Consider the following 21,341-nt stretch of genomic DNA (forward strand, 5'->3'; position numbering starts at 1 on the left):
TTCCATCCTTCCTTCTTTCTATGTACACTCCTTTTTACTATCCTAACAGTGATAAAGTTCTTAAATATCTTTAGTACTTTAAATATCTTGAATACCTTAAGTTTTTACATGGCTCAAGAATCATATATATTTTATGTATTTTAATTATCATCTCCCCACATATGAATTTACTCAATTCAATTTGTTAAAAACAAGTTTTCACTTTTTTGTTTACCTTTTTATGCTTCTCTTGAGTGTTGAATTTGCTCATTAAATTTTCTTTTTGGTTGTGGTTATTTTGTCAAGAATAACTAGAAGTACTCCATTTCATTAAATGTCTCTTTTTCCCACTGGAAGGCTATGTTCAGTTTTTCTGGGTCTGTGATTCTTGGTTATAGGCCTAGATCCTTTACCTTTTAGAATATTATATTCCATGTCTATGGTTCCATGATATTTGAATTGTTTCCTTATGGCTGCTTGCTATAATTATTCCTTCACCTAGAACTTTTTTAACTTTGCTATGATAGTTGTGGGATGTTATATTAGGGTCTCTTTCAGGAGGTAATCGGTGGATTCTTTCAATGTCTATTTTCCTCTCTTGTTCAAGGATATCAGGGCAGTTTTCTCTGATGCCTTTTTATAATATGTTGTCTATGCTTGTTTTTTCCCCTTTGGCTTAGAATTTATTTTTATTTTCCTTAATATATGATAAAATATGTAATATAACAATATTAGAAATATACAATAAATTATAATAAGATTACCCAAGAGAAATAAATTTACATATCTTGTTCAAAAGTCTGTCTCATTCCTTCTCCCCTCCTTTTTATTCCTCCCCCTTACACAATAAGTCAGGTAATATAATATAATTTGTACATATATTATCATGTAACACATAATTCCCTGTTCATCTTGAGAAACAAACACCTACTGCTTATAGAAAAATTATAGAGGAAATAAAGTGAAGAATAATATATTTCAATCTGCATTCAGACTCTTCTCCTTCTTTGGTGATAGATTTCTTTCTTCATCATGAGTCTCTTGGAGTTGCTGAGATCTTTGCTTTGTTGATAATAGTTGTCATTCAGAATTGATCATCATACATTATTATCATTAGTACTGTTTGTAATATTCCCTTGGTTCTGCTTACTTCACTTTGCATCACTGCATGTGCCTTTCCATTATTTTTTTGATCATCTTGTTTGTGATTTCTTATGATATAATAGTATTCCATTATAATCATATACCACAGCTTGTTTAGCCATTCCCCAACTGATGTTTATCCCTTCCATTTCCAGTTCTTTCCCAACAAAAATAGAGCTCTTATAAATATTTTAGAATATATAGTATTTCCACCCCTTTTTTCTTGATCATCATAGAAAATAAGTCTAATAGTTGTATTCCTGGGTCAAAAGGTATTCACAATTTTTATAACTCTTTGAGTGTAATTCCAGATTGATCTACAAAATGTTTGGATCAGTTTGCAGTTCCACTAACAAAATATTAGTGTCCCTATTTTTCCACATCCCCACCAACATTTTTCATTTTGCCCTTTTTTATTTAAGCTAGTCTGGTAGGGATGAGATGATATCTCAGACTTATTTTGATTAGAATTTCTCTAATGAAGGCTCTTTTTTTTATTAGAACTATTCTGATGATTCTTAGATTATCTCTCTTTTGGATCTATTTTCCAGATCAGTTGTTTTCTCAGAGAGGTATTTCACATTTTCTTCTATTTCTTAATTCTTTTGATTTTGTGTTGTTTCCTAATGCCTTATGAAGTCATTAGCTTCCTTGAGGTTTTGTGTTTCCTTTTTTCATTTGATTTATTTTAGTCTTTATGGAGTTATTTTTCTTCAGTGGTTCTTTTTTTACTTAATGCATAGTAAATATTTTTCTATTTTTGAGCATTATTTTATGTATGCTTTTGCATTTTACATGTGTTTCTTATTCAATCTTTTTAAAAAAATCTGTCACCTTTTTGTTTTATGAGGTGTAATGCAAGGTGGCTAACAGAAACTTTAAGCTTCTGTAATTTCTAACAGTCACAAAAGTCAGTTAAACATCTTAGAATCTTGAGAAAGTCAGTTAGAACTTAAAGCTATAAATAGAGGTGAAGTTCCAACTGACGGGGCTTTTACCTTCTAGCTTTCACTGTGGCTAGAGGCTTTTGCTTTGGCCTTTTGGCTTTGGCCTAATTGCTTCAGCCTTGGCCTGTGCTTATTTTGTTTTTGGGAAATTTAGACCTATCTCATTTCTCTGGACCTCTCTCTGATCTCCCATCTCCATCCCTCCCCTTCCCTGATTTTCCTTTGGGTTCTGGTTGGAAGGGAGGGCTTGATGATTGAACATTATGGGTTTTAGTTTCTTTAGATAATTGGAGTATCCTCAAATAAGTTACCCCTAGATTTGATAAAGACTTTACTTAAAAGGCAGTCAAATCTTCCTGACTGGGAGAGCTGGTGTCTCTCTGTCTAAACCTCTCCGTGACCAATCCCCCACCATCACCCCTCTCCCTGGCAGCAGTTAGAAACCCTGAACCCCTCCCCTTCTGACTGACCCTGGTATTAATAAATCCCCTTGTTACCTATTCAAACCCTATGGTGAATCATTGTGCCAAAAATTAAGACAAAGTTTCAAGAGGAAGGAATCATTTTCTTTTATTTCTTGAGAAAACTCAGGCATCCATCTTGGCAGGAAGTACCTACCCAAGACTTCCTCCAGCCATCAGTTTGACTGGCAGGGAGGGGCCCTCTTGACTCCTCCCAAAAGAGACTGGAGAAACTAACAAGAGAAACCCTCCAGCCAAACCTAAACATTTCTTATTGGCCCTAGTTTCCTCCCTGTATTCTCTGTCTCAAGCCTCTGAGAATAAACCTGTTTGTGTTGCCCTCTCCTATATATCCCATTTCCTTTATCTCCTATATACCTTTCTCATACCTCATTCCTCCTCCAATCACTTTATAATCCCCAAACCCCCATTAACCTTCCTCACACCCAAATTGCATTTCATTTGACCCCACTCAGATCACCTTATTTATTTTTTTTATAACAGAGGATTGTTTAATTCAGGAAGATATGAGTTCAAATCCAGACTCAGATATTATATGTAAGACTCTTCTCAAATCACTTAATATTTGTTTGCCTCAGTTTCCTCAACTGCAAAATTGGGATAAGATCTTGGAGGGTTGCCGTGTTGATCAGATGAGATAGTATTTGTAAAGTGTTTTGCATGGTTGTTGGCACATAATAGATGCTATATAAATACTGCTTCCCTTCTTTTATTCACTCATTGGAACATTCATCAGTTGAATTTCCTCTTACCACCAAAGCAAGTTCTCCTTCCTTTTCAATCCTTCTTCCTTTTTCATTCCTTCCTTTCTCTTCTCCATCCATTTTCCTATAGATTCTCCTTTTCCAGAGACAACAACTCTCAACTTCCCCTAATTACTGTCTTTCAATTTGACCTAGGTACAACCCACGCTCCTCTTGCTCTGATAAAGACCTCATTTTTCAAATATGTAGAATACTGAGTCAAATTTATTAGAATGAGTCATCCCTCTATTCCCTTCCCTCACTTTCATGTACCCTCTCATTTTGTTATTCACCTGTAGGCAATATTCTGTCCATAATGTCTAGTTCCACCTCTTCACTGTTCACTCCATGTGTATCCTTAGAAAGTAGTCTTTCACTGATCTCTCTGCTGTTATTCTCTTACTGTTTTTGCCATTGGCTATTGCATTCTTTCTCTCACACACATACACATGCATCATACTTTGCTCTTGTCTGTGGTGTTTGAGAAGCAAATAATGTCTTCAGTTCTAGTTTTCATTCTAAAAAAGTTCCAAATGCCTCTTTATTATTGAACATCTATCTTTCCTCAGTTATGGTTAAATTCAAATTTTCAACCTGGGCTGCATCCTGAGCTTCATTGATCTTCAGAACATATTATTCTATTCCTTTATATGTTTTCTGATGGATGCAGAATCATCTTATGTTTAAATTTCCTTTCTCTTGAATTTGAAGATCTTCTCCTGATCACCTGCAGAATTTGTTTCTAAATTGAATTTTTAACTTTAACTGGAGTCTATAAGCTTGGGCCTTTTTTTGGAAGTAATTTATAAATTCTTTTAATTGATATTTCATTTTCTTCATTCAAAAGTTCAGAGTAATTCCCTTATATTATTTTACCGATTATTATGTTGAGGTAAACCAAACCTTAGGTTGTCTCAACACATTCTGCCTTCAAGATTAGTATGTTTTGCTATATTTTAATATTATTGTGAGTTTTTTCTCTTCTTTATTGTCTTTCATTTCTGTGTACTTGCATTCGTAACCTATAGGGTTGTTTTTTTAAAATTTGTTTGTTTGTTTGTTTGGCAAGACTAACCACTGAGGACTACAGTTTTCATTATTCTTCTGTGTAGACCATAAATTCTGCTCTCTTCATTCTCGTTTTTCTTTTGGACTACTCAGGAACAGCATGTTGCAGTTTTGTGTACTCTGAAATTCTACAGGGTCCTCCATCTTGTCAAATGTTGGACTCTTTTCCTTTGTTTTGCAGTATTTGTTAATAAATGCCTAAACTTGTTTACTAGATCTGGAGACCATATTTCCTTGCTGTTAAAGTTTTCCCTTTTAATTTTTCTACTTATGTTAAAAGTCTTTGAGTTTTCTCCTTCCTGAAGAATTCAATAATTTCAGTCTCTTTTTCTCCTTTATTTCCCCCTATTGCTCACTGTCTAACTCCCTCCCTTCTTATGGTGGTTTCCTTGGGGACTGAACCTCAAAGCATCTTAGCTCTCTCCCATTCTGGAAAAGCGAGAGTTCAACAGTCTAGGTCTCTAAAGCAGGTCTCTAGTCCCCAAGCAACTTTTAGGGGTATAGGACTGGCCCCAGAAGAATGATGAGTTCTTTCTTTAGGATTGGCATAGTCCTGTACAAGCACCTCCAAACATTTCCTCCATTCCTCAGTTCTCTGTAATTCAGAGCAGTGCTACATACTGGTACCACCTAAGCAAGGGGCCATCTCTATTATTCAGGTTTGATGTCTTTGGGTTTCTGTTGAGGGTGGAATGGGGCATGAGACTGAATTTTGTTTCAAGCTCTAAACTTGTATGCTGCTTCTTCCCTCAGTTTTTCTGCAGTGCAGAGATTTTTTGCAAAATAGAATCCTGCTTGGTGGTGACAGCCTGGAAGACTATTTTAGCATTGTCTGTCATAGGCTGACCAAACATCTCCAGTTTGGTTCTGAGATCTCTATGCTACTGAAGAGAGGGAGGGGAGAAAAGGGTGTGGAATTGGATTTTGTTGCAAGTCTGAAGAATTGAATCCTTGGGTTGGCTAGTGAGATAGCATGGGGAGTGAGGGAAAGGTGCTGAGTGAGTTCAAAATTGGCATTAGTTCATTTTTAATTAACTATTATAATTTTATAGACATATACACTGATTGAATTCTTGCAATTTTCATATTCCTTCTAAAATTCCTTGTTAAACAACCATATTAATATCTCTAGTTGTTATGCTTTTGTACTCTGTATCCCTCATTTGTCTTCTGGAAAGCCTGGTTTCTTTTCAAAGTAAATGTTTCTACATAAGGGCATTTCTGGACCCTCTATGATGATATTGCCTTCCCCTACAAAGGTTATTTTGTTTCTGCCTCCTTGTGTTGTCTCCCTGGCCAGATGCATCCCTTCTACTTGGCACTTAACTTGCACACAGTAGCTGTTTGATAAATACTCACCAATTGTTTCAATTAATTAATTAGTCAACTAATTTTTATTGATTTGCTGATGTGCTAGGTTGGTTTATTTTTGGTAAAAAGTTGTCATTTTTTAAAAGTAGTGTCATTGATGAGATTTTTATTCTTAATTCTTTTTTCAATGACTAATCAAGATTGAGATTTTGTCTTTGTAATATTAGTTCATTTAAAAAAAAAGACTTTCTTTTGGATTCTAGATGAGAACGGAGACAGGTGAAGTTGTTTTATCTTTGGTGTAAAATTCCTGTTTTGGAGAGGTTTGATAAATTGTGGGGAGTAGAGAAAATATTTAGTCTTCCACTTTGTCACGTGACCCAGAAGTCCCTTTGATTGATTTTTGATCCTCCTCTCCAGAGAAGCAATTCCAGATTTTCTCCTCTGTCCTTAAGCTTCCACTTCTTATGCCACCTTCCTTTCTCTCAGCAGGTGGACTCACTTGTACTTGACTCAGGATAAAGCATCCATTAAATCTCTCATCTCTCCTATGGTTTCATATACAGATTTAATGTCAGAAGGTAGCTTTACAGAGATCATTTACTCCAGAACTCTCTTTTTTCAAATTTAGAGGACCAGATTTATGTACTATTTGCTGAGACTGGTTCCTCACATCATATCCTTAATTCCAGTACTTTCCAGTAATTTCAATTTTGCTACTAAATCCTAATTTTCTCTTGCTCTCCTCTCTGTTTCCCTCGACATTACTTTTTTCTTGTTTTCTATCTTCCTGACCTACATTTTAGCTTCCTTTGCTGGTTTCTTCTCTCTTCATCTAGAAATGGATGATCTCCAAAACTCAATTCCAATCTAATAAAACCACTTTTTATTCACTGAGTCATAGTATTTAAAGTTAAGAAGAACAAGAGATCTGATCCAGGCTCCTAATTTTCCAGATGAGGTTGTTGAGGCCCAGTGAAATAAAATAATTTTTCTAAGATCTGTAACCATTTCTGCAAGTAGCAAGGATATGGGGTTCAGTCTTTGGAACCCCAAGAAACCAGAAGGCAGTTGGGGCCAGTTAGAACAGCACTATAAAAGTAAGTGAGCCCCAGGAAAACAACTCAGTCCGGAATTTGAGTCAAGTGTGGAGGGAGGTCTGGGTAGGACACTCCATTGAACCCTTGCTGATCCATATCAAGAGTATCATTGCCTATTCTACTGTGCCGATTCTAGCTGTGTATCAGTCAGTCCCCTTAATAGCCTATTCTCTGCTACTGATAAAAATATACCATCAACTGATTCCAAGATTTATATGATCAAATCAATACAGATGATCTACAATCAACTCTTGTTGTTATCTGGCTAAGCTTGTTCATCAATTTATTTAGTATAATACTAGAGACAGAAGTTAGGTATAGAGTGGAATTCTGAGAAGGGCCTATCCAAGACAGGGGAGGCCTTCTTCTGATTCATCTTGATAAGTTGATAGAGATTACATTATTCCTCTTACCTCATCCATCAAACCTTTATTCCATATACCTTCCCTGTTTGTACCTTTCCCTGATAAATTAAAGAAGTTACCTTTGTTGCTTCAAAGCCTTGGTTTATACAGTTGATTAGTTCTAACTTCATACATCCCTGAGTAGAATCCTTCATCATAACAAGGCTTGGCAGTTAGTGAGGGAATCTTGACTAGAGGGATTCCTGTAGATATGCACTTATTATCTCATCTGTGGACACCTGTTAGCCTGTAATATCCACTCAACTGGCAGAACTTCATCTCTTGCCATATCCATCTGTTTGAGAGACTTTTGATTTGATTTCCATTTGAGAGCCTTAGTATTTGAGCCTTTTTGTAAGGATCTTCTCAAACCAATCTCTTGGGGGAACTGGTAGCAACTGGTCCAATAGAATGCCCATCCCCCACTAGGTGGTCTTGTGTGGCTGTTTCCCAACTACAGCCAAGAAATCATCCTTACATTTTGGTGTGCCAGAGAGGAGTCAAACCTGGAATCTTCTGATATGCAGTCAACTTAGGATTTAGAACCTTATATAGTTTAGGTAGCCATTATTGTTAAAGAATCAAGGAAGAAGATGGGGTACTCCTTGGGGAGAATTGCTTTTATCATAATCAGCAGTACCCTGTTATTATACAGCTTGTGGAAAGGTCACACAGGTAGAAAGTAGCATGATTTCTCAATTCCTGTCTGTACTCTACCACCTCCACAGATTTGTTAAAATTATTCCCCATATCTGAAATATACTCCATCAACTGTTGAAATACCTTTTCCCCCAACAAGGCCTAATAATAACAGCTAGCACTAATATAATATATTCACATTTGCAAAGTACTTTACAAATGTCATCTTATTGGTTCTTCACAAAAACTCTGAAAGACAAGCCCTGATTAATTCCATTGTACACATCAGAAAATGGAGGCAAGTAGCAATTAAATGATTTGCCCAGGGTCACACAGGTAGTAAATGAACTGAGATTTTTCTCACTTGAAGTCCAGCCTTCTATCCAATGTGCCACCTAACCACATGTGTAAAGTACTCTGTATACAAAAAATAAGAAACAGTGTCTGCCCTCAGAAGGCAGATATATAAATTCATGTATTTATATGCATCTTTTTTAAAAATCATTTTATATCTCTATGCTACCAAGTATAGCTCTTCAGTGTCTGGCACTAACCAAAGTGAGTTAGCATGAAGGAAATTAAACAAACCAACATCTTAATCAATCCTGTTTAAAAATAAATCAATAAAAATCAATGGATGACTCTCCTCAACTTTGATTGTCACTCAGCCCAATTTGTTTTTACCAAGAATTCTTTACAAAGAATTTTTAAAGTCTTAAGGAGAAACTGTAAATTCTAATGAAAAGAAGTATTTTATAAATTCTCATAATTATAAAATAAAATTCTTATAGAAAAGAATAGAATTTATGAAATTATTACAAAGTAGTCTTACAGAATTACAAAGTAATTACAGAATTACATAAAAATGTCCTTTAAAAATTATCAAGTAATTCTTAATATTTAATCCTTTTTAAAAAAATTTCCCCACAATTTCCACAAGAATAAATCTGAGAGAAAAAAGCAAGATAAATCGTGACAAGTTCCTACCTCAGACTCAGATTGGGGGGATTTCAGAGTTCCGGTAACCTTTAACGGGAGATTTGTGTTTTGCTTTTGACGTCCCTGGGTCATATAATCAAAGGTGCTCAATTGCTTGCCCACTAGATGAGAGAAACAAAAAAAAGTATATAATTATTGTAACACATCCAAAGAGGAATGGAAATTATAGAGAAATAAGAAGTTTTATTATTAGCTTGAGATAGTCTTAGAAAGCAATCATGTGACTGTCAGCTCAAAGAATTATCATATGTACTCCCTGGTTGTTGGATTGTTTTTATTGTTGTTGTTTTAATCTTAGAGAAAAGACCAGGAATAATAGTGCATGTAATTTTGTGATTTTGTAATGGAGGAGGCTGAGTCTGATGGATCACTTGAGCTCAGGAGTATTGAGCTATTGTAATTCTAAAGCCAACTGGGTATTCACACTAATATAGTGAGCCCTTAAGAGTGAAAGTCAGTATGCTGCATAAAGTGGAATGAAATGGCTCATGTCAGAAACAAAACAAACTTTCCAAGTCAATTGGCAGTGGGATTGGGCCACTGAGAGGGCACTGTACTTCTAGCCTGGGTAAGAGAGGGAGACCCAATTTTGATAAAAGACAAGAAAAGAAAAAAATTAGATAAAAGACACTGATTATTATGCACAATCTAATCCACTCTAATTTATTTAATCCGATCCAATCTAATCCATCAAATTATCCCTGGGTAATTCGGAAAAAAATCTGTGACTGGATGTGTATTTTTCAAACAAAAGCAACAATAGTGATTTATTCAGCACAACACTCTCCACCATACACAGCTCATCAGTTTTGAATTTCTCCTTTCCTTAAGGTCAACAAGCATAAGAACCAGAATATTTATCCATATTTCTGGAAAATAAAAATGGCCTCTCTCTCTCTCTCTCTCTCTCTCTCTCTCTCTCTCTCTCTCTCTCTCTCTCACACACACACACACACACACACACACACACACACACACACACACACACACACAAAGCATTCTGAGACTTAAAGGGGTAATTGAAAGGAGAGATGACTTTATTATAAAGAATCAGTTGTACATCCAAGTTCACTGCTTACTAGTTGTATCTATGTATACTGAATAAAGAAATCCAATCACATTTGGTTAATCCAAGCAAAGAAAGTCTTAACTTTCACTTGAATTACCTTTCTTGAGCAAGACTCAGACTCTCAAAAACTCCATTCTTTCAAGTCTCTTTTGTAATTATTATTAAATTAATAAAACATATCTTGCATTCTTTCAACCATTCATTCTTCTGTCTTTGGTTTGCAGGAAACTCCTTCTACCAATTCAAGTTAGCAACTGTTTGGTTCAGAGTACTCAGGCATGGAAGGGTTAAGTGATTTATTCAGGCCCACCTCTGTCAGATGAGGGAACTAAGCTGAGGTCTTCTTGATTCTGAGGTCAGTTTTCTATCTGCCATCTCATACTGCCTCTCATTTTAATTATATATTAAATAAATAATTACATATCTTTATGGTACTTTGCATTATACAATCATATACTACTTGATTATTTCCCATTTACTCTGTAGATATCTTGCAAACACCTAATTATTTAAACCTTCTCCATTAGGATATGTTAGGACAGGTACCATTTATGTGTGTGTGTGTGTGTGTGTGTGTGTATTTGTCTTTATATCCACTGGCAAATGTTTGCTCATTGAATAATTCTCAAAATATCCCTGCAAGGTAGATAAATATATTATTTCTCTTTCCATGAAAATGAACTCTGAAATTCCTTCATCCTTCATAATAATTGATTATTCCATTACACCCCCCCCCTCTCTTCTGATTTTTCACAATCCTGTTTTTTGTCCTTACTTTGGCCTCAGGTCCAGCCACCTGAGAAGTAATTACCTAGGCCATGGCCTCTCTTCTAGCTTCATTGTTCTCTCTTTCCCTATTGTAAACCAATTCAACTCTATACTTTCCTTTTGAATCAGTTTTTCCTTTGTCCTATTGCTAATCACATACTGCCAAACCCCCAAGCCTGGATTACATCCATCATCCTTCTCTCCCACTCATGCACTGCAGAATGGAACTGGAGGAAATTACACAATCACTCTGATTGGGTCCATGACAAATTAACATTATCTAATCTCAACTAATTCTCACTGTAGTAAAAGGATCTTTTTTTCTCATAATTAGTTTTTTTCCCCTAAAAACATCTCCTAGGCAGCATTTGTTAACCATCTCTTTGTTACTGAAGTCTTTTATACTAAACCACCCTGGTGGCTGAGGACCTGCCATAAAGAAACCATTCATAATGTGAAAGTCATTTCCCCACTCTACATCTAACAGTTCCCTTAACATTGCCCATTTTCACTCCTTTATTTCAGTCTTATCATTCTATAGTAAAATGGCAACCTTCCTCCTCTTCTGTTCTATCACATAATCCTTACAATCATTCTCTCCTCCTTTCTTCTTTCTCTCTCTGTCTTTCTCCTGTCTCAAATCCTTTATCTTAATTTTTCTCTTCTTGTTCCTTGGTGATTACAAATAGCCCAAATCTCTCCTACCTTTCTAGTGTCTATCATCTCTTCGAACTATTGTCCTATATCTTTCTTTACACACAATCTAGAAATTTGATAATCTTTTCTAACTCATCCTTCTCAACATATCTGCTCCATTTAGTTGTTTCCCACCTTCTTCTCTTGGAAACGTTCTCCTCTGAGATTTTGTGACTGTCTACTTTTTTGGTTCTCTTCTTAATTTGTTTAAATACTCTGTCTCAGTATCTTCTGCTAGATTATCATTACTATCACATCCTCTAACTCAGTGGTTCCCAAACTTTTTTGGCCTACCGCCCCCTTTCGAGAAAAAAATATTACTTAGCCCGCTGGAAATTAATTTTTTTAATTTTAATTGCAATTAATAGGAAAGCTAAATGGACCTGTGGCCATCACCACTTCCCTGGATCACTGCAGCACCCACCAGGGGGTGGTAGCGCCCACTTTGGGAATCACTGCTCTAACTGTTCCCAAAGGCTCAATCCTAAGCACTCTCCTCTTCTTTCTCTACACTTTATCTCAGTAATCTCAATTCCTATAATTTTAATTATAATTTTGATGCTTTTGATTTCCATATTTGCTTGTATAGCCCTAACCTTTCTCTTGCTCTACTCATGTATCTATAACAGCATATTGAACTTCTTAGATCTAGAGGCAGCTGGTGACTTAGAGGATTGAGCTCTGGGCCGGGAGTCAAAAAGATATGAAGTCAAATCCAGTCTTAGACACTTACTAACCATGTGACCCTGGGAAAGTCACTAGCCTCTGATTGCCTCAGTTTCCTCAACTACAAAATGGGAATGACAATAACACCTATCTCCAACTGTTATTGTGAAGACCAAATGAGATGAAGCACTTAGTATCACCCCTAGCACGTTGTTGCTATTGAGTCATGTCTGACTCTTTGTGATCCCACTTTGGGGTTTTCTTGGCAAAGATCCTAGAGTGACTAGCCATTTCCTTCTCCAGTTCATTTTACAGATGAGGAACCTAGACAAATAGAGTTAAGTAACTTGCCCAGGGACACACTGCTAATTAAGTGTCTGAGGCCAGATTTGAACTCATGAAAAGGAATCTTCCTGATTCCAAGCCCAGTACTCTATCAACTGTCCCTAGCTTCCCCTGACACATAGTAGGTGTTAGAGAAATGCTAATTCCTCTTCCTCCCCACAATGTCTTATGAATACCTCAAACTCCATGTGTCTGAAACAAAATTCATTATCATTCTCCCTAATACTCTTCCAAGCTTCCCCATCTTTGTTAATTGTACCATCATCCCTCTAGACACCCAAGTTAACAACTTCAGTGTAGGCTTCTGTACTCATTTTATATCTAATGCTGCTAAATTTTGCCATTTCTACTTGATAACATTGTTTTGAAAGTGTCTCCTTCTTCCTCTCACATGATCACTTTCCTGGTTCAGGCCCTCATCACTTCTTGCCTTTATTACATCCTCTTCTCTCTTCTGACATTGCTACCACCTTAAGTTGGGTCCCATCTTCTCACACCCAGATTATTAATGGTTTTGTCTCCCTGCCTCAGAGTTATCCCCATTCTAATACACCCTCACCTCAGTTGTCAAATCCCTCTTCCTAAAACACGACTTTACCATATCACTCCTCTATTCAAAAAACTCCATTGGCTCCCTTTCACCTACAGAAGCAAATATAAAAACCTGTTTGCGTTTTAAAGCCCTTTAAAACCTGGCTCTTCCCTACCTTTCTAGTCTTCTTCATCTTTACTCTCTTCCACATATTCTATGATCCAGTGACAATGAATTCCTTGCTATTCCTTGGATATGTTACTCTCATTTCCCATCTTAATGTATTTTCATTGATTGGCCATGCCTGGAAATCTTTCCCACTTCATCTTTTCTTCCTGGCTTCCTTCAAGCCTCAGCTAAAATCCCACCTTCTGCAAGAAGCCATTCTTGAATACTTCTAATTGCTTGTACCTTGCTGCTGTTGATTATGTCCAATTTATCTTGTATATGTATCTTACTAGTAAATAGTTACTTGAATATTATCTCTCCTCTTGGATCAGAAGCTCCTTGAGAATAAGAGCTGATTTTTGTCTTTGTATCCATGGTACTTATTTGAGCATATTCCTTGGTACATAGTAGGTATTTAATAAATGCTTATTAACTTGACATTAATTTAACCATCACATTTGCTTCCAATTGTTGTCTTGATTATCACAATTAATCTTCATGCATCAAGACACTCCAAGTTCTAATTCTTCTCCCACAAAGCAATAAATTCCACTAACCTCCTATTTCATATAAGATCGATTAAAAATTTGAATTTGACATTTAAAGCTCTCAACATACTAGCCCTGATCTATCTTCCCATCCTTTTTATACATATTATAGTTTATACACATTGAATTACAGCCAAACTAGATTTTTTACTTTTCTTAAAATGGGGTATTTCATTCCCTATTTCTGTGTCTTTGCTCTGTGTCTGGAAGGTCCTCTACACTTTAGAATTCCTAAATCTCTCTCTCTCTCTCTCTCTCTCTCTCTCTCTCTCTCTCTCTCTCTCTCTCTCTCTCTCTCCCCCCTTTTCTTTCTTAAAAACTCTTACCTTTCACTTTAGAATGAATAATATGTATTGGTTCTAAGGCAGAAGAGTGGTAAGGGTTAGGCAAGGGAGGTTATGTGACTTGCCCAGGGTCGCACATCTTGAAAGTGTCTGAGGCCATATTCTAACCCAGGACCTCCTATTTCTAAGCCTGGCTCTCGAACTACTGAGTTACCCAGATGCTCCCTAGAATTCCCAGATTTCTGAAAGACTCATGTTAAGCAACAATTCTATATGAAGCCTTTCCAGGTGCTTTCTCCCTAAAACAATCTTGTATCTCTCTATATTCCTATTTAGGTACATATTGTTTCCCCTTTAGAGATTATGTCCTCTTCAATGGCAGAAAAAGTTTCATTTTGTATGTGTGTCTCGAGAGTGTAGCTCAATGTCCTGTATACAGTTGTGCTTAATAAGTGTTTATCAATTGTCACTTTGTAGAGGCAGAAAATGAGACTGAATTCTTTGCCCAAATTTAAGGGAAGATTTTCTTTCTACAAATCCATTGTTCTTTCCACTAAAACATAGATATACATTTTTTTCTTGTTCTATTTCTTCATAAATATATGCCATTTGCAGGCTTTTTTCCCTCATAATTTCACCACTTAGACTGTAAATTCCTCAGAGTCAGTAATCCGGTATCTAGATAACTGCCAATCTAAAAAAATACCAAATTTACAATTTTTAAATTTAAAGAATTGATAGAGAACTGATTAATTGATCATACCTTGAAACTTCATTGATTCAGAGGTTTGGGCAAGGGCATATTATATGCTAAGTTGTACAAAGAGGTGAGGCAAAATACTGTATCACAGATCTCTTAGATATTTTAATGTCATGAAGCAATACTTATCAGATCATAATGTAATAAAATAGTTATTAGTAAGAATACATGGAGAGGCAAACCAAAAACTAATTAGAAATTAAATAATATGATTCTCCAAAATAATTTAGTGAAAGAGCAAATCATAGAAACAATTAATAATTTCATTTAAAACAATGACAATGATGAGACTTCTTACCAAAACCTAAGGGATGCAGCCAAGCAGTTCTAAGGGGAAAATTTATATTACTGAGTGCATATGTTAACAAATTAGGGAGGGCAGAGATTAATGAATAGGGCATGCAACTTAAAAAACTAGAAAATGAACAAATTAAAAATCCCCAGATGAAAACTAAATTAGAAATACTAAAAATCAAAGCAGAAATTAATAAAATCAAAAGTAAAAGAACTATTGAATTAATAAATAAGAGTAAAAGCTAGTATTTTGAAAAAAACAGATAAAATAGACAAAGTACTGGTAAATCTAATAAAAAAAAGGAAAGAAAAAAAACCAAATTAACAGTATCAAAGATGAAAAGGGAGACCTCACCTCTAATAAAGAAGAAATTAAGACAATCATTAAAAACTATTTTGCCCAATTATATGGCAATAAATATAACAATCTAGGTGATGTGGATGAATATTTACAAAAATATAAATTGCCTAGATTAACAGCAGAAGAAATAGAATACTTAAATAATCCAATATCAGAAAAAGAAATTGAACAAGCCATCAAAGAACTCCCTAAGAAAAAATTCCCAGGGCCAGATGTATTCACAAGTGAATTCTATCAAACATTTAAAGAATAACTAATCCCATAATATACAAACTATTTGACATAATAAGCAAAGAAGTAGTTCTACCAAATTCCTTTTATGACACAAATATGGTACTGATTCCAAAGCCGGGTAGACCAAAAACAGAGAAAGAAAACTATAGACTAATCTCCCTAATGAACATAGATGCAAAAATCTTAAATAGAATATTAGCAAAGAGACTCTAGCAAGTAATTAAGAAGATCATCCACCACGATCAGGTGAGATTTATACCAGGAATGCAAGGATGGTTCAATATTAGAAAAACCATCCACATAATTGACTATATCAATAAGCTAACAAACAAAAATCACATTATTATCTCAATAGATGCTGGAAAAGCCTTTGACAAAATACAACACCCATTCCTATTGAAAACAGTAGTAAATATAGGAATAGAAGGACCTTTCCTAAAAATAATAAAGAGTATATATCTAAAACCATTAACAAGAACCATATGCAATAGACATAAATTAGAAGCCTTCCCAATAAGATCAGGAGTGAAACAAGGATGCCCACTATTGCCTCTATTATTCAACATTGTACTAGAAACACTAGCAGTAGCAATTAGAGAAGAAAAAGAAATTGAAGGTATTAAAATAGGCAATGAGGAGACTAAACTAAAGAGAGATATGATGGTTTACTTAAAAAATCATAGAGAATCAACTAAAAAGGTAGTAGAAATAATCAAAAACTTTAGCAAAGTTGCAGGTACAAAATAAATGCACATAAATCATCAGCATTTCTATATATTTCCAACACATCACAACAGCAAGAGTTAGAAAGAGAAACACCATTTAAAATCACCCTAGACAATATAAAATACTTAGGAATCTATCTACCAAAAACAAACACAGGAATTATACGAACACAACTACAAAACATTTTCCAAATAATTAAAACTAGATCTAAACAATTGGAAAAACATTTATTGCTCATGAGTAGGATGAGCTAACATAATAAAAATGACCATTCTGCCCATATTAATTTACTTATTTAGTGCCATACCTATCAAACTACCAAAAAACTTTTTTAGTCAATTAGAAAAAAACTATAACAAAGTTCATTTGGAAGAAGAAAAGATCAAGAATATCAAGGGAAATAATGAAAAAAAAATGTGAAGGAAGGTGGCCTAGCAGTACCGGATATTAAACTATACCAGTGATTTCCAAAGTGGGCATTACCACCCCCTGGTGAGTGCTGCAGTGATCCAGGGGAGAGGTGATGGTCACAGGTGCATTTATCTTTCCTATTATTGCTATTAAAATTTTTAAAAAATTAATTTCCAGAGGGCTAAGCAATATTTTTTTTTTCTGGAAAGGGGGCCGTAGGCCAAAAAAGTTTGGGAACCACTGAACTATACTCTAAAGCAGCGGTCATCAAAACAATATGGTACTGGCTAAGAGACAAAAGGGAGGATCAGTGGAATAGACTTTGGGTAAGTGATGTTAGTAAGACATTGTACGATAAACCCAAAGAGCCCAACTTTTGGGACAAAAATCCACTATTTAACAAAACTTGCTGGGAAAATTGGTAAACAATATGGGAGAGATTATGTTTAGCTCAATATCTCATACCCTACACCAAGATAAATTCAGAATGGGTGAATGACTTGAATATAAAGAAGGAAACTGTGAGTAAATTAAGTGAACACAGAATAGTATACTTGTTAGATCTATGGGATAGGAAATATTTTAAAACCAAGCAAGAGTTAGAAAAAATTACAAAATGTAAAATAAATAATTTTGATTATGTCAAATTAAAAAGGTTTTGTACAAACAAAAACAATGCACCCAAAATCAGAAGGGAAACATCAAACTGGGAAAAATCTTTATAACAAAAAACTCTGACAGAGGTCTAATTACTCAAATATACAATGAGCTAAATCAATTGTAAAAAAATCAACCCATTCCCCAATCGATAAATGGGCAAGGGACATGAATAGGCAATTTTCAGTTAAAGAAATAAAACTATCAATAAGCACATGAGAAAATGTTCTAAATCTTAATAACTAGAGAAATGCAAATCAAAATAACTCTGAGGTATCATCTCACACCTAGCAGATTGGCTAAAATGATAGCAGGGGAGAATAATAAATGTTGGAGGGGATGTGGCCAAATTGGGACATTAATGCATTGCTGATGGAGTTGTGAACTGATCCAAACATTCTGGTTGGCAATTTGGAACTATGCCCAAAGAGCTCTAAAAGATTGCCTGCCCTTTGATCCAGCCATACCATTGTTGGGCTTGTACCTCAAAGAGATCATAGATAAAAAGACTTGTACAAAAATATTTATAGCTGTGCTTTTTGTGGTGGCAAAAAACTGGAAAAAAAAGAGGGTGTGCCCCTCAATTTGGGAATTGCTAAAGAAATTGTGGTATATTCTGGTGATAGAATACTACTGTGCTCAAAGGATTAATAAACTGGAGGAATTCCATGTGAACTGGAATGAACTCAGGAATTGATGCAGAGTGAAAGGAGCAGAGCCAGAAGAACATTGTACACAGAGACTGACACACTGTGGTAAAATCGAATGTAATGGACTTCTGTACTAGCAGCAATGCAGTGATCCAGGACAATTCTAAGGAATTTATAGAAAAGAACACTACCACATTCAGAAGGAGAACTACAGGAGTGGAAACACAGAAGAAAAACAATTTTTTGAACACATGGGTTGATGAGGACATAATTTGGGATGTAGACTCGAAACAACCACACCAATGCAACTATCAATAATATGTAAATAGGTCTTGATAGATGACATGTTAAAACCAGTGGAAATGTATATTGGCTATGGGGGCGGGGTTTTGGGGGGTGAAGGGGAAAGTAAGAACATGAATCGTGTAACCATGGAAAATTTTTCTAAAAAATAAAAAAATTTTAAAAAGTAAAAAATAGAAAAAAAGAACCAATACTTTGAGGGACAGCTAAGTACACAATGAATAGAGTGCCGGGTCTGGAATCAAGAAGACCTGGTTTCAAAACTGATTTCCTAGCAGTGTAACTCTGGACAAGTCATTTAACTCTTTTTACCTAGCCGTTTTACTTCTGTCTTAGAAGTTATTCAGATAAAAAGTAAGGGTTTTAAAAAAAGCAATGCCTTAAGAGCTGTGTGTTGATCTAAGAAATTTCCTAGCATAATTAATGTTGAGAAGCAGAGCAGAGTAGAAAGACATTTGAAGAGAAATAGCCCAGAACTAGACACTTGTAAAGTGCAGCACTTTCCCTGGACTACAATGTTAAAGGATTCATGAGATCTACCCCCAGAGGAGGCTTTGGACATCAATTTGCCTATTTCTTCTCATGTTATAGATGGGAAGGTCATCCATTCACCAAAACATCATAGCTTTAAAGTTGGAGAAGATCTATCTGATCTCTCAGATCCCATAACCCAATATCTCCATTTGCCAGAGAGGGGAACTAAGGTGAGTCCCAGAGCTATTATTAACTGGCTTACCCCAGGTAGTATGTGTAATACTTTCTGGATTCTGCTGGGATTCAGACCTAGATCAATCCTTGAAATCTTGATTTCAAGTTCAGTGCTCTTTCTCCTATAATTAGATAACTCTCCTCAAAAGCTGCCTGACATCTGAGAACCTTTTTCATCAAAAGTTTTCAACTAGGTCTATTTTCTCTTTAGAGTGGAAATCCAGCTTGAATTTCATAATGATGTAAATAAGAGAGTAGAAATTCATTTTATAGGAAATTTTATGGTGTTATAATGTGCCTATGTTTCTATATTTATTTTCCTAAAATACATAAGTAGTGCTCTGTGTATAGGGGATGTAAATAGGAACAAACTGAAGTCAATTTAAGCCACATAATTGCCTTAATTTTTTCATCTCTTGGATTCCATAACTAAAGATTATGTTTCTTTGGCTAAACAAGAAAGAAGATGTATAATTCACCTATGATTAGATGTTGGACAATCAAATAGAAAAAAAAAAGAAAGACGACAGATAGACTGGCAAATTGGAGATAACCAAAGAACAAAGAGAGAAGCACACAGAATGCCATAGTGGAGACTGTAGCCATACTCCCATACCAAGGTTCAAAAGAGGTTATTATAAGATCAAAATATCAAATACTTAAAACAAGAACTTTGAACCTAGAACAAATACTTAAAACTCAGAAGACATCTAGAGACCAATCCCCTCATTTTATTGATGAGGAACTGGAGACCCAGAGATGCCCAATTACTTGCTTAAGGCTATAAAGGTCATTAATAACAGAATGAGGATTCAACCTCAAGTTCTTTGACTCCTTCTTTTCACTCCATCACACTTACTTTTCTGCTGCTTTTTATCTGGGAAGTGCTCCAAAGTATTGCAAAAGAAAAATAATGAGACAATAGTGGTAGTGATGGTTACAGCCAAACAAGTATAAAGTGTTCCATTCTTATTCCTAGCATAGTCCTTGGTGGGGAAAAAAACACACATCCCATTGCTCCTGGCATGTTGACCTGCTCTCCAGTGGTCCAAATGCTTTTGTAGTCAATTAGTTTAAAAGACATCCTTGAAAAGGATGCTCTAAAAACTGTGTTGAGCTTCAGACTAGTAAGAGCTTTAGAAATTCAAAGTACTGTATCATGATATCACAGGTTATGAATGATAACAAAAATATGCATTACTCTGTTCTACACAATGTCATATCTATCTGGATGCTCAATAAATATATATTGATTGGTTCTAACATTTTCCCATTGGAGACTCGTATCTGTGACATGATATAAAGGAAAGATTTTCACATTGATAGCCTCTAAATATTTGTTTTGACAGAATTATCCAGTAAAATCCAGTGAATAATAATTTCATTTTGTGCATTATAGAGACATGCCATAATGTAGCACTAATGAGAAGGCATGCTTGTGCTTACTTGGATTCTCATACTAACCCTAACCCCAATGGCCAGTGAAGGAGAAGTCTCTTGGAGAAAAATAAAATATTAAACTAGATTTGAAGCAAAAAAAAAGTAATGAAGCTAGCATTCCAAAGCATATTTTGAAAAAACAGAATCTGTAGATGTTTAAGCAAGAAGTAAATTAATACTTTCCAAGCATAGTTTAGATACACAGTACCCTAAGCTACACTAGCTAATTTATGCCCATCTGAATCTTTCAATTACATTCAGATAGGGCTTTGTTCCCAAGAGCAAAATGCTCAGATGGAAGAAATGCAATTTATCTCAATCCCTGTGAAACTATGGAGAGACTGAAACCACCTCTCCTCTCTCCCTCACCCCTTCAGAGTCACTTCCAAATGGAAACATTAGCAAAATGAAAAATTACATGTGAAGTAAGACTACAATTCCCTGAGCACAGCTACACATAAAATAACCTGTCTGAGAATTGAAATTCAAAGGAAATTTTATAGTATAGGGCTCAAATTAATTTCTAAAATGCTATCCTATTGCTTCTTCACTTCTATAAACCCAAATAGCCCTTCAAGATTCCTCCTAACTAAGCCTTGACTGCCTTGACTGATATTGCTTCATGTCGTTGATCCAATGGAAGGGACTCTGGCCCTGGCAACAAAAAACCTGGATTCCAATCCCTTCCCTGATACTTCTTGTTTGAACTAAGAGTTATTTAATTAACTGTCACTTAATCATCCTTGGACTCAGTGTCTTTATCTGTAAAAATGAAGAAGCAGCAGTAGATGGCTTCTGAGGTGCCTTCTAGCCCTAGGTCTCCGAGTCTTATTTCTCAGATGTTATGGTAAGTTCCTTGAGGGAAGAGACTCAGTTCTGGATTTCTATCATGTCCACTCTAGACCT

General features: G+C 35.4%; 1 protein-coding gene across 1 annotated transcript in view; it reads right to left on the reverse strand.

Annotated features, from left to right (window-relative positions):
* Positions 1-21,341, reverse strand: part of LOC123252475 (palmitoyltransferase ZDHHC11-like) — a 138,424-nt gene that overhangs the window by 32,057 nt on the left and 85,026 nt on the right. The window contains exon 7 of the mRNA XM_044681775.1: positions 8,804-8,916. Coding sequence (XP_044537710.1) covers positions 8,804-8,916 — 113 coding nt within the window. The remainder of the gene's footprint in view (positions 1-8,803; positions 8,917-21,341) is intronic.

Source organism: Gracilinanus agilis, chromosome 1 (assembly GCF_016433145.1).
Source record: "Gracilinanus agilis isolate LMUSP501 chromosome 1, AgileGrace, whole genome shotgun sequence".
Lineage (NCBI taxonomy): Eukaryota > Metazoa > Chordata > Mammalia > Didelphimorphia > Didelphidae > Gracilinanus > Gracilinanus agilis.